The 17,132-nt window shown below is 36.9% G+C and overlaps 1 protein-coding gene and 1 non-coding gene across 2 annotated transcripts in view; both read right to left on the bottom strand.

Moving 5' to 3' along the window:
* ANO5 (anoctamin 5) overlaps positions 1 to 17,132 on the bottom strand; it is a 100,413-nt gene that overhangs the window by 13,345 nt on the left and 69,936 nt on the right. Inside the window, exons 12-16 of the mRNA XM_023519589.1 lie at positions 16,061 to 16,212; positions 13,594 to 13,668; positions 11,554 to 11,776; positions 9,428 to 9,597; positions 8,696 to 8,793 (exon numbers count right to left, since the gene is read on the bottom strand). Of these exons, the coding sequence (XP_023375357.1) occupies positions 8,696 to 8,793; positions 9,428 to 9,597; positions 11,554 to 11,776; positions 13,594 to 13,668; positions 16,061 to 16,212 (718 nt within the window). The remainder of the gene's footprint in view (positions 1 to 8,695; positions 8,794 to 9,427; positions 9,598 to 11,553; positions 11,777 to 13,593; positions 13,669 to 16,060; positions 16,213 to 17,132) is intronic.
* On the bottom strand, positions 8,131 to 8,237 carry LOC111724443. The gene has a single exon (XR_002772742.1). It is a non-coding gene; the product is annotated as a U6 spliceosomal RNA (small nuclear RNA).

The raw sequence follows: 17,132 nt of genomic DNA, 5'->3' as shown, positions 1-17,132 counted from the left end.
TCATTTTTGAATGAGGTGTACATTAATTTTTATTTCACATATGTACTCCAATTGTTCCAACACCATTTAAAAAAATAGTTTTACCATCTATGATCCATTTTGAGTTCATTTTGAATGAAGTGTTCACATAAGTTTCTTATTTTGCATATGGATTAATTGTTCCAACACGACTTCCTATCAAGACTATTAATTTCAGTTTCTTTAAAAATTGTTTCGTACCCCTGTCAAAGGCAAAATGGCCTTATTTGTATAGAGCATGAATTTTTTCAATCTCTATCATTTCCACTCTGTTCCATTGATTTAGGTAACTGTTTCTTCACTAATTCCACAGGCTTGATTAGTATCATTTAATGATAAGTAGGATAATTCTTGGATTATCTTGAATTATCTCATATAATTCTTCTAATCTTATTCTTTCATCACACTGGTTTTGACTATTTTAGTTCCCTGAACATCCATATAAATTTTAGAATCCACTTGGCTATGCCTACAAAATTTTTGCTGATATTTTGATTAGAATAACAATAATTCTTTATATCAACTTGGGGATAATTGACTATGACCATGGTATTTCTGCCTATATATTTTTTAAAAATGTCTTTCATCAGGCTTTTACAGTTTTCTGCATGCAAATCCAACGCGCTTTAGATTAATGCCAAATGATTTTATTTTTGTGGTTTTTTGTAGCTAACAAATTCTGAGCTAACCGATCTTTCTTACACTGAGTGGATTCACCGGGTATTCTGTTCTTTATCAACTGTATGTTTCAGAGGTGCCTGCCATGAGAGTGTATAAACCAAAACTCTTCTCATGTCTAAAAATATCTTTCTTTCCCTGTATTTCTTGGTTCTGGAGATCTAAGGTAAACATTATTTTCACTCAGAATCTTGAAAGTACTTTACTGATTTCTGGCATCTAATGCTGTTGATGGGAGATCTCTAGATAGCATTAATTCGAAGGTGGTCCACCTTTTTATTCTGATTTTAAAGATTGCCTGTTTACTTTTGATGTTCTGTAGTTTTACCATTAATGAACCTGGGTGTGAATTTAATTCTATTTATCTTGCTTCATACTAAGAATTAATTTTAATTTCTGAAACTCATATTTTTCTTCATTTGGGAAAAATTTTTTTGTAATTACCTATTTGAAGAATGATTTCCTCAACTATTTACTATTGTCTTTTGGTTGGAACAATTAGTAGATTAACATGGAATTAAGTAAAAGGAAGTCACATCTACTATGACTTTTTAAAATTTTGTCTGTATTGCACTGTACAATGTGGGGATTTTTCAGTACTCTTTTCAAATTCATTAATTCATTTCCCCCTAGACCTGTGTTCAGTCTAGAACTGCACCCTGGAATTGTCACAATCCATTGTACCTTTCATTTAAAGTGCCATTTTTCATTTATTTATAATTGATTCCTTTTTGTATTCCACTTACTCTTTTTTCACTTCTGCCAGTTTTTATTTATTTCCCTGTCCTTTTTTTGTGTGTGATTGTGGTTAATTTTATTTAATTTAAACAATTATTTTTACTAACATAACATACATATATAATTTATCATCATTACCATTTTTTAAGTGTACAGGTTAGTAGTAATAAATATATTTACATTCTCCCCGCCTGCCCTGACTTCTCCCTGCCTTGCCCTGGCCTCTGGTAACCTCCAACCTAGTCCCTATTTTAATAAGTTCCACTTTTCTAGTTCCTTTATATGAATGAGAACATGTGAAATTTGTGTTCTGGGCTTGGTTCACTTCACTTGACATCAGGACCTTCAGTTCCATCCACATTGCTGCAAATGACAGAATTTCATTATTTTTCTGGCTTAATGATATTCCATTGTGTATATATACCATATTTTGTTTATCCATTCATCTGTTGATGGGGACTTAGGTTAATTCCACATTTTGGCTATTATGATTAGGGCTGCAACAATCGTGGGCATACAGGTATATCTCTGATGTACTGATTCCCTTTCTTTTGTATATACGCCCAGTATTGAAATTGCTGGATCATATGAAAATTTCATTTTTCATTTTTTTGAAGAATGTCTATACCATCCCTCATAGAGCCTGTGCTAGTTTATATTCCAACCAACAGTGTATAAAGAGTCCACCTCTTCCATGTCCTCACCAGTGTCTGTTATGGCCTGTCTTTTTAATATAGTCTATTTTAGCAGGGGTGAAATAATACAGCAGGGTGGTTTGAATTGCATTGCTCTGATGATTAATGATGTGAACATTTTTTTGTATATCTGTTGGAAATTTGTATGTCTTATTTTGCAAAATGTCTATTCAGATCTTTTGCCCGTTTTTAAAATCAGCTTATTTATTTTTTTGCTATTGAGTTTTTGAGTTACTTACATATTCTAGTTATTAATCCTTTCTCAGATGGTTAGTTTGCAAGTATTTTCTGCCATTCTGTAGCTTGTCTATTCATTTTGTTGATTGTTACCTTTGCTGTGCAGAAGGATTTTAGCCAGATGTCATTGGAAGGTCTAATTTTGCTTCTGATTCTTATGCTTTTGAGGTCTCACACACACACAAAAAAATCTGTGCCCAGACGTCATGGAGCATTTCTTCAATGTTTTCTTGTAGTTCTTTCATAGTTTCATTTCTTTGATTCAACTCTTTAATCCATTGACCTTTGTGTGGTAGGAGATACAGGTATAGTTTCATTATTCTGCATATAGTTACATAATTTTCCCAGCACCATTTGCTGAAAAGACTGTTCTTTCCCCATAGTAAGTTCTTGGTGCCTTTATTAAAGAGAGTTGGGTATAAATGTGTAGATTTACATTTGGGTTCTCCATTTGGCTATGTCTTCTTATGCCAGTACCATGCTGTTTGGGTTACTATAGCTTTGTGATACATTTTTTAAGTCAGGTAATGTGGTGCCTTATAGCTTTGTTCTTTTAGCTATGGTTGCTTGGGCTATTTGCTGTCTTTTGTGGTTCCTCATAAATGTTCAGATATATACCTTCTTTCTGTGAAGAATGTCATTGGTATTTTGATAGAGATTGCATTGACTCTATAAATTGTTTGGGATTATATTGTCATTTTAACAAGATTATTTCAATCCATGAGCATAGAATATCTTTCAATTTCTTCAAGTCTTCTTTACTTTCAGAATTTTAAAAGTTTCCTGGCACAGATCTGTTACTTCTTTGGTAAGATTGACTCCTAGGTCTTTTATATTTTGTGTAGCTACTGCAAATGGTCTCTTAATTTCTTTGTCTGATTATCAGCTGGTGGTCTACTATACATTTATAAATGCTACTTTTTTATGTTCATGTTGTACCCAGCTGTAATTATTCTGAATTCATTTATCAGTTCTGACCATTTTTTTTTTTTGGTGCAGTCTTTAGGTTTCTGTAATATAAAGTCATGTTGTCTGTGAACAAGGCTAATTTGACTCCTTCCTTTTCTATTTTGATGCCCTCTATTTCCTTTTCTTGCCTAATTGCCCTGAGAAGGGCTTCCAGCATTATGTTAAATAATAGTATTGAAAGTGGGCATCCTTATCTTGTTCTAGTCTTCAGAGGAAAAGCCTTTAATATTTCCCTGTTTTAGCATGATGGTGCTAGTTGTGAGTGTTACAGATGGCTTTTACTATTTTGAGGTATGTTTTTTTAATACCCATGTTGATGAAGGTTTTTATCATAATGGGATGGTGGTTTTTTTTTTTTTTTTTTTTGAGACAGAGTCTCACTATGTCATCCTTGGTAGTGTGCCATGGTGTCACAGCTCACAGCAACCTCAAACTCTTGGGCTCAAGTGATTCTTTTGCTTCAGCCTCCCTGTGGATTATAGGAACCCACCACAACACCCAGCTACTTTTTGGTTGCAGTTGTCATTGTTGTTTAGCTGGCCAAGGCTGGATTTAAACTTGCCAGCCTGAGTGTATGTGGCTGGTGCCCTACCCACTCAGCTACAGGCTCCCACTTGAGGTATGCTGAATTTTATCAGATGCTTTATTGGCATCTGTTTAAATAATCACACAGCTTTTTTTTTTTTTATTCTGTCAATATTTTGTATAATGTTTAAGGATTTTGTGTGTTGAGCCATTCTTTTATCCCTGGGGTGAATTCCATTTGATTACACTGAATAATCTTTTTAATATGTTGTTGCATTAGGTTTACTAACATTTTGCTGGAGACTTTCAGATCCATGTTCATCACTGATACCAGCCTGCAGTTTTCTTTATTTGTTGCTCCCCTTACATGGTTTGTATCACAGTAATGCTGGCCTTGTAGAATGAGTTTGGAAACATTCCCTTCATTCTTTTTGAAGAGTTTGTGTAGGCTTGGTATTTGGTCTTCTATACTTATTTGGTATAATTCAGCAATGATGCCATCATATTTTGCTGTATTCCATAGATTTTGCCATGTTGTAAACTTGTTTCAAGGAATTTTTAAACTTGTTTCTTAATTCTGTTATTGATTCATCGGTTGTTGAGGAGCATATTGCTTACTTTCCCTGTGTTTGTGTATTTTCCAAGTTTCCTTTAGTTATTAATTTCTAGTTTTATTCCCCTGTGGTAGAAGAAACATTTGATATAATTTTTATTTTTTTCTGAATTTTTATTGACTTGTTTTGAGACCTAACATATGATCAAAAATGTTTTATTTGCTGATTAAAAGAATGTGAATTCTGTAGCAGCTGAGTGAAATGTTCTGTAAATGTCAGTTAGGACTATCATATCTAACTCTACTGTTTCTCCACTGATTTTTGCTTAGGATGATTATCCATTACTAGGAGTGGGGTGTTAAAGTCCTCTACTATTACTACATTGCAGTATGTCCTCATGCTGAATTTACTGCTTTATCATTATATAGTGACTTTTCTTATTTTTTTTAGTCTTTGATCTGTAGTCTATTTTATCTGATATGAGCCTAACTGCTCCTGTTTTTTGTTTTTTGTTTCCATTTGCATGGAACATCTTTTTCCATTCCTTCCATTTCAATCTAAGTATGTCTACAGATGAAGTAAGCTTCTTAAGGATAGCATATAGCTGGGATTTCTTTGTTTATCAATTCAACTACTCTTGTTCCTGAAAACTGAAAACATTTACAGTCATTGTTATTATTGATAAGTACTCACTACTGCCATTTTGCTGCTTGTTTTCTGGTTGCAATGAAAATTCTCTCTTCCTTTTTTTTTTTTTTTCCTTATTGTCTTCCTTTGTAGTTAAGTGAATATCTCTGCTATGTTTTAATTTGTTTCTTTTCATTTTTGGTGAATCTATTACAGATGTTTGTGTTGTGATAACCATGAGGCTTCCAAAATAATTATATATGTAACAATTTATTTTAAAGAGATGAAAATTTGTACTAGGACACAAATAGAATAACAGAAACTAATAAACCTAACGAAAATTGTACACTTTAACTCCACCCCTTCATCATAACTCTTGGTTATCTCAATTTACACATTTTAAAATAGCCTCTCTCTTAATGGGTTGCAGTAGCTATTACTGTTTTAGATAGATTTGTCTTTTAGATTTTGTACTAAAGTTATGGGTAGGTTGCACACCAGAAACACAGTAATAGGTTTGTCCATACACTTAATTTTATCAACTTTTAGAATTTCCCTTTTGTACGTTAATGTTTTTTCTTTCAGACTTCAGAACTCCCTTTAGCATTTCTTACATGATGGGTATGGTGGAGATGGATTTTCTCAGCTTTTGTCTGTGGAGAACTTTATCTCTGCTTCAAAACTTAATGACAGTTTTTCAGGATATAATATTCTTGGGTTGTAGGGTGTTTGAGTACTTTGAGATGTCATTCCACTGACTCCCCTTCTATAGGGTTTCTTCTGAGAAGTCCCTTGCCAGAACTGAAGCTCCTTGCCTCTTGCTGCTTTTAGAATCTTCTTTTCATCCTTGACCTTTGAGAGTTTGAAAATTAAATACCTTGCCTTACTGGGGTTTAATCTGTTAGGTGTTCTAAGACTTTCCTATACCTGGGTGTTCATATGTTTCCCAAGTTTTGGAAAGTTTTCTGTTATTCTTTCTTTGAATAAGCTTTCTACCCCTTGCTTTTGCTCAACTCCCTCCTCACCATGTAATGCTTACGTTTGGTCTTCTGAGTGTGGTTTTCTGGGTGGTCTTCATTTCTTTTCATTATTTTTTTTCTTTTTTATAGTCTGTGTATTTTCAAAGAGCCAATCTATAAGCTCACTGATTGTTTCCTCTGTTTCAAAGAGAAATTCAAAGAATTTCTTATTTCAGCAAATATACTCCTCAGTTCCAAGGTTTGATTTTTTACATTATTTCAACATAATTCTTAAATTTATCTGTTAGATATGTGAAGTGCTTTCCTGTGTTATCTTAGAGATTACTGAGTTTCCTTAAAATTGCACTTTGGAATTCTTGGTCAGAGCTCAAGAATCACCATCACATTGAAGTTTGTCATGGATTTTGTTTTGTCCGTTTGGGGAGGTCATTGTTTCTTGCTTGCTGTCTTTTCTTGAGGGTATATGTCCATGTCTTTGCATTTAAGGGTTAGTGATTTATTTCGGTTTTCTCTCTGTCCAGCTCCTTTTGGTTTTTACTGAACGTATCATCTGCCTTAGTGAATCTGTTAGACTGCTGCCCCCCTTTTGGCTCTAGATGGCGCCTTAACCCCGATTCACTTCAGCTCTAGTAAATGGTCAGAACACCTGCCTGTCCCAAATTGGGAGGCCCCGAACTCCATTGTTGTGAGATAACTAGGTAGTGGCTAAGGGTTCATGCCTATGGCACCTTGGGGACATATGGCCTGTAGCCACTTTAATATGGCATCTTTTGCTGAGATACAGGGCAGGCTTTCCAAGCTGGGGATGGGAGTCCCGCTTTCTCCATTTGTCTCTGCCTATCCTTCAGGATATTTTTCCCTTCAGGCACTCACTAAGGTACCTTAAGGAAAAGGTTAAATCACCTGCCAAGGAGCAGGAAGGTGGGGAAACTGGTTGGCCACCTCAATTTCCCTTTTTCCGATGTAGAAATCATGAGTTAAGGAGAGATTTTTTGCATGGTTCACACTTGGAAAGATGGGAAAGGCACATCATGAAGTGGAAATCCATTACTTTCACCATCTTCTCGGAGTTTCTCCACCTCTCTGTGGCCCTGAGAACTGTTTCATCACCATACCTGAACTCTGGGTTGTAGCTGGTGATGATCCTGGTGCTTATATTTGTCTTTGTGTGTTTGCACGTGGTGGTGGTGGTGGTGGTGGGGGTGGGGGGGAGAAGCCAGCCTACATCTATGCCAACAATTTAGAACCGGGAGTCCTAACAGTTAATTTTAATAGCTTGATCCTTTTAAATTACATTATGACCTCCCTTATGTTGTTAGTATTGTCAATATACTATTTTATGGGCTTTCCCAGAATCTTCTGGCTAGATCATGAGCTAGAGTAAGCTCACTTTCTAACAGGTAATTTCGTTAACAGCTTTTGTAGAATTGAAGCTCATCGTATGTTTTGGAATTGGGGTTTGTAGGTAGGCTCCGGTTTTGCTTTTTGTCCTCTGGGTTCTCAATCTAGACTCGCAGTGGTTCTCAACCTTTTTAATGCTGCAACCCTTTAATGCAGTCCAAAGGGGTCATGACCCACAGGTTGAGAACCGCTGATCTGGAGTTATTTCCCTTAGGAATGTGATGGAACTAGAAGTAGGCTTGGCTCAAACCTATTACCATTTGTAAGGATAAGTCCATGTTCTTCCTTTGGCAGCATATGAAATTGAACCCTAGGAAGCACTGTGGAGTTGTATGTTGAGGAGGAGGCTATTTTCATCCCTCTTTCACGAATAAGAAAAATAAACTCAGACCTTGGCTTCAAGTAAAGTTAAACTGGCCAGTCCCCTGTCTTAAGGAAAGCACCTTTAGACTGCTCTATACTGTACTTGTGGTTATGAAACCCTGTCACTGTCATTTCTAACTAAGTGCCCTACAAGATCACAAGCTTATGATTTTATGATTATCTTATTTTATTCATGAAAATGTTTATCAATATCTGAAATCAACTATCATTTTTGTTTTTTCTTTTTGTAATGTATTCATTATTGCTCTGGTTTGGGATCAGAGAGCAATCTTGTCATGTATTGACCTAAAAGTTCTCCAGCATTTCGTTTATAACCAGTTTTTTTAAAATATGAAATGTTTCACAAACTTGCATGTCATCCTTGCACAAGGGCCATGCTAATCTTCTCTGTATTGTTTCAAATTTAGTATATGTACTGCTGAAACAAGCACATATGTGGATACTTTTGCAAAATCAATGTTTAGCAGTCTTAGGAAATAATATACAATATGTAGAATGGACAAACAGGATATAATCTTTAGATTTCCCAGTGAAAATCTTCGAAGAAGAAATAACTATTTACCCTCAACTTCATTCATGTCACAAAGATGCATTTTAAAGGGCCATATTTAAAACATCACAACGTATCCCCTAAATACATGCAGTTATTAACTATCAATTAAAAATTAGATCTAAAAAACCTTGCTAGCTGTGGAACCAAAAGACAGTAGTACAAATAAAAGCCTGTATTACCTTAATGGATCTTTCATTGTAGATGAAAGACAATTTTTGTTGTTGCTTAACCATTTTCTAACAAAGATACCATAAGAAGAAAAACATTTCCTCTTATTCTATAAGAAATCTCTCACGGTAACTTAAACCAAATAAAAAGCTTGTGAGCCATACATACGGATAAATGGCCTCTTTGACGTTTCCACAAATCTGTTTCCCAATCATTATGATGGTCAACTGGGTTGTCAATTCTATTAGACAGCCACCAGGATCACACTAGTTAGAAACAAGAGGGGAGGAAAAAGAAGTAAATGATGAAAGATGGAAAGCAGCAACAACTGAAAGAAACCCTAACAAGATTAAAATCTCAAGATTTTGTTTGGAAGGGGACATTGAGGGATCAAAGAGATATTTAACCTACTTTCCAAACATGACCGAAGAACAGTGTCAGGCTAGCTGCACTAGATGGATCTGATTGCATTTCTGGGGGTCTGATTCTCAGAAAAGTCTGAGCCTTTTGTCCTGGTTAAAGTTAGGAGTTGGTGTATTCTCCATGTGACTGGATGTATATCCAGGAAACTACTGATCTGGTTGGATGCGCAGAAAATAATCATTTTTTCCTTTGCAGGAAGCTTTCAGGAATGAAGAACTTGCTTAGCTCATTTTATAGCTCCTATTTTACTTCCAAACCACAGGCCCCATGTAACTTCTCACCCAAAAGGAACTAGAAATTCTATCAAATTATAGGACTCATCTCTGGACGGAGTTTGTGTCTAGACATCTCTAATGACTTGACAACATTTGAGTTAGAGCTCAGAGAAGACATTGAGTCAAGACTGAGTCCCCTCCCCCCCAAAAAACAGACTGAGTTCCCAAAGCTACAGACCTCACCTCTCCAGGGAGTTCTTACCTCTTCACTTCTCCACACATTAAACATATATGTGTATTTTCCAGGATAGCCCACGAACTTCCCTTTAAAGAAAGCTACGTAGAAGCAGGACGAGTAATAATTTACAAATTGAAATAGGAACATTTTCAAGGTAAGACTGCTTTCGTACTCCTGGTAAGTTCGAGGAATTTCTGGTAAATAAAAAACACCAAGGTTTAATGCAACTTCCAGTTTCTCCATGAACTTGTACTCCCTGGAACAAGTGGACATCTAGTCATTCTGAGAACCTACAGCAATGCTCCCCACTCAAGTTAACACCAGACCCATATCAATTGTAGAAGGCTTTCTGTTAGACACTTTGTATTTATCTAACCATTGAAAATGTCTAGGAAGGAGTCACCATCACATTCAGAGGCACAAAGTACTTGTCTGGGTGAGTCACACAGTCAGAACATAAAATTTAAACTCATATAAGACAGGAGAGCCTTATGTACATCCAAACATATGATATCTCATAAACAAAGACCAGGCACACCTCTCTCTCTCTCTCTCTCTCTCTCTATATATATATATATATATATATTTCTTTCTCTCTGTTTCTCTCTCTCTCTCTGGTTTAAACAAAGCAAACTCATGCCAAGTCTGGGAATGTTCTCCAACCACATTATATTTCTCTCAGGAATGAAATGGCTATATTAATTTTGAAAACAATGTGATAGCAAACATTGGCAAAAATCGTACCCCTTTGTCCTCTCCTGGTCATCATCTGTCATTCAACAAATTCCAAGACAAGGGAAGGCTAAATTCTCCTCGCATAGAGCATGGTGAGGCACAAAAATAGTAAGGGAGCATGTTTTCCTTCCTGCCTTCCTTTTCTCTCTTTCTTTTTGAGAGAGTCTCCCGTGTCACCCTGTGTAGAGCACTGTGGTGTCACAGCGCAGCAACCTCAAAGTCTTAAGCTCAAGAGTTCCTCTTGCCTCCGGCTTCCTGGTAGCTGGACCACAGGCTCCTGCCAAGACGCCCATTTATTTTTAGTAAACTGGTTTCCAACTCCTGAGCTCAAGCAATCCACCTGCCTCCACTTCCCAGGCATCAGCCACCCCCCTGGCAAGACATGTTTTTCTGAGCTGAGGTTTTCCCAAGAGCACCAGCTGAACCAGCCAAATCCATGACATTTTCAGAAGTACGGGATAGTAACACAAATTACTCTAAAAACACAGATAACGACTCCATTTTAATAAAATTTAGCTGCATTTCTAGTAAAAAAAAAAGTAACCTTCCGTGATTTTTCTCACCGAAGAGAGCTGTGACGTTTAAAGCAGTTTATCGACTGTCATTTTCTTGCTGCTGCTAGCAGAGAAAGGTAAAACTGAGAGCGGGAATTCCAAACTTGAAGATAGTATGTCATGAAGGTGACTTCCCAGTGCTCTTTTTGCTTGCCAATGGAGGATGTCGGGGTGCAGATTCAGAGGAGGAGCTCAACTCCCGAGGAAGCGCTCAGGGAAGAGGCTGACGCTCTACGTGGAATCTCTAGATCTCATTCCAGCTCTTCACTAAGAAGACTTCTCTCTCTGACGGAATCTTTACTTCCCCTATGACCCCCTTCACTTTCCCTCGTAGATTTAGAGGATAGTAATATATTAACAAGAAAATCATTCAAGTTTTAAGAGATAACAGCTGAAAAGAAGAGTGCTAAAGTTTAATTTACTTAAAAGGCACTCATTGCTGTGTTTATCACGTCGATGGCTTCTTGCCTTCTAGAATCATACACTTGAAAAATTGTAAGTGTATATTTACAAATTGTAAGTGTATTTAAAACTTATATAAAAATTGTAAAACACTTGTAAAAATTGGGTCTTGAGTAGAGTGAACATTTTCCTTAGGATTCAACTGGACTTGTCAAGGGAAGATTAAGGCAAGGATACTCACAAAGATCTAGAGAGTCCCATACAAATCTTGTTCCTGCTTCCATTATAATGGAATTCAGTTTCTGAATGTGACTATCAAGTTACGGGGCTACCCACTGAGCAAACTGCCTCAAAATGTATCCCTGGAAAATGACCTCCCTAGGAGATGATCCGAAATGCTTGGACTAGCACTGGTAGAAACCCCTTTTCAGGGTCATACTAATGGTTTGGCTAGCTTACCCATTTTTGTAATCCAGGCAGATATCTTTTCATAAAAGAAATTCAAGATCAAGATGACGATAAAGTTGAAGCATGATCCTGTAAGTGATGTAGCTATCTGGGGAGTGACGAAACTTTTGACTTGCTTTAAGGATGCATCCTTTTCCATGAAGCTAGCAAATGTCGCAAAGACTGACAGGCGGTACACAATGACAGCTACCATGCTGCTGAGGACGAGAGCCATCTGAGGAGGGGAAACATAGGGTTGGTTACTTGGGTCTCTGTATCTCTGAGCTGCATCCACATCTAAACGCTCATCATTCTGTTCATCTCATTCTAGTAAGTTTAGCAGCCCTGGGGTGCAAAGAAAACCAAGTCAGACTCTTTTACTATAGATGGCAGGAAATGGATGGCAGCAAAATAAAAGGGTTACAGATAAGGTGCACGGGACCAGGCAAGTCTAAAGTAGCAAAAGATTCCTTGCTGACCCTCTAGCAGGCATTGGAAAATGACAGCAGCAGGCCAAATCCTGGCCAAGGCCTTGCCTCGCCTTACAAAGCCCTTAAAGTTAAGATTGTTATTCTGCATTTTTAAAGCTTATAAAGAAAAATACAAAAAAATTTTGTGCTGAAGACTACGTGTGGAGACAAAGCCTAAAATATATATGGCTCCTTTAGAGAAACAGTTTGCTGACTCATGCTTTTAGCTGTAGTCAAGCCTGTTGAAGGAAGATCACCCACTTGCCCAAGAAAAATACATTGACGATTACATTTCATTTCTCCTCAGACTGTTAAGATTATTGGTCTAATGTGCCACTAATACCTGATAGTTTAGATATTGATGTAGGTTCTGGATACAATTTTGCACTCTTCCAATATCGCAAAAGCACAAAAATGGCTTTATTTCATTCATCAGAGAATTTTATTCTAAAAGTTGAGGAAGTGAGTCAAATTGAATGAGAACAAGAAATTGGAAACAGAATAATCTTTCTGGGACCATACTCTAGAATGTTTCTCAAAAAGCATCCTGATTGGTTATTGTCCCCCCTTTATTCTGTCACATCTCTTCAATGATGGTTATATAATCTAAGAAAACATATTTCTATTAATTAATTAATTTAGAGACAGAGTCCCACTCTGTCACCTTGGATAGAGTGCTGTGGTGTCATAGCTCACAGCAACCTCAAGCTCCTGGGTTCAAGCAATCCTCTTGCCTCAGCTGCCCCAGTAGCTGGGGCTACAGGTGCCCACCACAAAACTTGGGTAATTTTTCTATTTTCAGTAGAGCTCAGGCCCAGAGTGCTAGGATTATAGGCATGAGTGACAGCACCCGGTCCTCTACTAACTCTTTTAAAATAGGAAAATAATAGCTTTAACAAAAATATTAAAGATAAAGAATAGGATTTATGGCCTGGTGATATTAAATTATATTCTATAACTGTTAATTATGTGTGTTTCAATATTCTAAACTGTCAGATGAATTTTCCAAAAATTAAAGGCACACATTTGAAAAAGGGAAGGCAGGGAATAGACTATAAAGGTAGAGAAATCTACTAGCTAAAAGGAATTTAGAAAACCTGACTCCCTCACAATGTGATGTACTCCTTAAAATTAAATTAAATTATTCAAGTAGGAGCAGAAACAGTTTCTTGTTTATCTCAGTAACAGTATGAACTAAAGTTGAAGGGGGGGGGATTAATTCATTTTGTGCAGGTATTTTAAGTGGAGACAGAGATGAACAATTTTCTGAAACTGACCAAGGAGTCTGTCATCCAAGTAAATTTGCTATTCTGTTACTATTTCAAGTGGTCACTTAATGAGATGTTGTGAGGCACAGAGGGACAGGCTCTCAAACAAAGCACTCCTCTCCTCCTCTAGGTCTTTTGCCAGAGTTCAGTACGGAAAATTTCATGTAAATTATAGTCTATTTTATGTAAGAGAAGTAACCAAGATAAAGACCAGGGTGGTGAGAGAGAAAGAGTCAAGAGCCATGGCAGGTGAAACTGTTGAGATCATCCTAATTGCCTGTTAAAGAGAGAACAGAGGTTAAAGACATGCTCACCCATAACACTACTGTGGCTATTGAGCACAGGAACCATGGAATACGGGACCGTAGGGGCATGTGGGGTTCCAGCTCCTGTAATATTGAAAAAAATAAATGAAAAAATTTAAATCTACTTTCAAAGTTGGGACTCCAAGCAGCAATCCAAATTATAGAGCCCATAACTATGTAGCAACCTTCCCCGAAGGCCCATTATTACTCATGGAAAGCTGCCTTCCAGCAATGGTTCTTTCTTTTGAAGTAGAAACCTTCAGGCCTCCTAGCTAAGGTATCTCGTACATAACATGAAATGTAATGGATACATATTGTTTCCTGACTATTATGAGGGCTGATGCATAAATGATGGTAGGATTTTATTCTGAGTGAATCGAATTGCATTGCTCTCTAATTGCTCTGCATTAGAATCAAATTGGATGTGTTCTTTATGTTTATAGGATAAACTTTGTTTTTCCACATCGCTTAGGAGCCCAACGTTTTTGCCTTCAAGATTTAAAAGTTATTAATGGAAGATATTAATTATATCAGTTGACACTCTTAGGTACATGAGGAGGTAGGTCGATTTTACCCAAAAGAAGTAAAAAGTAGTTGTCAGCAGAGATCCAAATCACGTAATTTCTTTACATAACACTTTGTATTTTATAGACTTGCAGGGTGTTCTGACTATAATCAGAACTCCCAGTGCATAGAATGGGCTGTCTGAGAGTTCAATGGAACTTCAAGATTTTCATGCGTGAGTGCCACTATGTGACTGTGTGCAGGTGTGTCCACTCAAGGCGTGTGTGTGCTCGTGCATGCATCTGCATATTTCTTGGGGGTATGCATGCACCTGTGTTCCCAAAACAGAGAGCTGTGCTGTGACACTGAGGAAGCACTACAAAAAAGTCTGTCCCTTGATTTTAAAACCCTTACAGCTAAGTGAAGGAGGTGATTCACAGGAAATCAATACATAGTGCTTTTCTGCTTTCAGAGGTAAGCATTCGATATATAGAGATTTTTTTTTCTGTCAATTTTTGGCAAAGCCAATAGAGCTGCTTTTGTTTTCCTTTTTATCTCATGAAATAGGAATAAACATTATGTCATTATTCTGTCAATATCTTTTCATATAGTTTCTTAATTTCAAACTGCCACCCAAATTGTCAACGTATTTTCTGTTTTTTCTCTTTTGTTCAGTTACTATATTTTTGTAATCTTTTAATGCAGTATAATAAACATTTAGTGTATGTTTAAACTGTGGAAAGAATTTTGAGGGTTGTACTGCAAAAATTATGTCTTCAACAGTGTAGGAAATTATACCGAAGAGAGTATAAGATGAACTCTATTCCCCTTTATTGTTTTTTTTTTGTTTGTTTGTTTTTGTTTTTGGCCAAGGCTCTGCTTGAACCCACCACCCCCAGCATATGAGATCAGTGCCCTACTCCTTTGAGCCACAGGCACTGCCCGATCTATTCTTCTTTAAATAGCTGTAGGCAATACAGCAATTATAGATTATGGAAAAATAGGGGCTCTAAAAATATGTAGCCAAGATTCTGATGTGTGAAGATAAAGTAACATCCATGATCACGTGAAAAAAAAATGAGGTAACAAGATATCAGATGACTCAGACAAGAACATGTGACCATTTTCTCAGTTAAGAATTTGGTCTAACAGCCCTATTATGAAACTAATTTATAGCTTTCATATGAAAGCTATAACCTAATTATAGCCTAAGAATATGGGGATGGGTGGAGGGAGGGGGATTGGAGGGATCACTTCTATGGTTTATCTTACAAGGGTACAAGTGAATCTTTCTAAGAGTAGAATATAAACGTCTTAACACAATAAATAAGAAAAGGACATGAAGGCTTTGTTAACCAGTTTGATGAAAATATTTCAAATTGTATATGAAAACACCACACTGTACCCCATGATTGCATTCATGTACATAGCTATCATTTAATAAAAATATATATATATAAATTAAAAAAAAGAATTTGGTCTAATCAAATACTCAGAAGACTTACATTTTACTCTATTTACTATTTTAATTTTTTCACATTAACAGTTTTATTTCCATGTCTGTCTAGCAAGCCCACAGCATGCACACCATTTTCCATTCTTCCTCACTGATTATTAAACCTATATATTTCATTTTATGTTGCCTTTGATTTGCTTCAAAATACTCTAGTAGCACAAGGGAATTAGGAGTATAAAGGAAGTCAGATCGTTCACAAATTTAAAAATGATTGAAGATCGGTAATTAGGCACATTCATGGGGTTCATTGTACTTTACTACCTACTTTTGTATCTGTTTGAAAATGTTCACACACACACACACACACATAAGAATGTACATATCAGAAACAAGTAAAGAAGTTTACATGGTTTATATTTTGGCCAATACTTGGAAAGAATAGTGAAGTATAATTTAAGAGGCAACCTATGGCAGTGTGTCCGGGGTCGTGCCGCTCATTTCAGTTTCAGAATCTACCTTAGTCACTGGGTTAATTTTCCTTTGTTTACACATAGCTTCAAATTCGGGTCTCAGCTGAAGCTGCTGCTGTTCCTCTTCAAAGTCCACCAGGTCCCACTCGTATTCCAGTCGGGCTTGTCTCTGTTTCCAAAACTCCAAAAATAATGTGACTGGAGACAGACAAACACAGAACCGCGAACATCATCACGACGTAGAAAATCAAGTTAACAAGAAAATTACTTTTTTTCCTTCTTCTCTCTTTACTTACTTTGATTACATGATAGTTCATATTTTTTCGTTTATATTGACACGTTTAATGAAAAATGATCAATTATTAACCTTGGTATTATACTGTGGGATAACATTAAAACAACTGATATATAAAGATTCAGATTAATTTCTTGGAAATTATTTTGGCCTGGCACTTAACTCTCTTCTTTTTTTTTATTCAGATAATTTGAAATAGTATACAAACTTAACTTGTGACTAAACACAGATTTTTTTTTTTTTTGCACGTGTCTTTTACTGAAATCCTTCTAGTCATTGTTCCAACTTCCTAGTTTAAGAGAACTACACGTCTGAATCTGTTTTTTTTTTTTTTTTTTTTTTAAGACAGAGCCTCAAGCTATCCCCCTGGGTAGAGTGCTGTGGCATCACAATTCACAGCAACCTCCAACTCCTGGGCTCAAGTGAGTCTCCTGCCTCCGCCTCCCAAGTAGCTGGGACTACAGGCGCCTGCTACAATACCCAGCTATTTTTTGGTTGCAGCCATCATTGTTGTTTGGCGAGCCTGGGCTGGATTCGAACCTGCCAGCTCAGGTGTATATGTGGCTGGCGCCTTAGCTGCTTGAGCCACAGGTGCCGAGCCCTGGCTATTTTTTTGTTGCAATTTGGCAGAGGCCAGTTTGAACCTGCCACCCTCAGTATATGGGGCTGGTGCCCTACCCACTGAGCCATAGGCGCTGCCCTTATTTCCCTTTTTGATGGTGGACCCCAATAGCTGCTTCCTCTTTAGACAAGGAGCCTGAGCTGCAAGACTGTCCCTCCATTTACTATGGTTCTCCATCCTGCTGCTGTCCTTTTATCCCAG

Source organism: Otolemur garnettii, unplaced genomic scaffold, assembly GCF_000181295.1.
Source record: "Otolemur garnettii isolate 467f Iridium unplaced genomic scaffold, OtoGar3 scaffold00001, whole genome shotgun sequence".
NCBI classification, from domain to species: Eukaryota; Metazoa; Chordata; class Mammalia; order Primates; family Galagidae; genus Otolemur; species Otolemur garnettii.
Note: the sequence above shows the minus strand (reverse complement) of the source record. Positions and strands in the feature narration are given on the sequence as shown.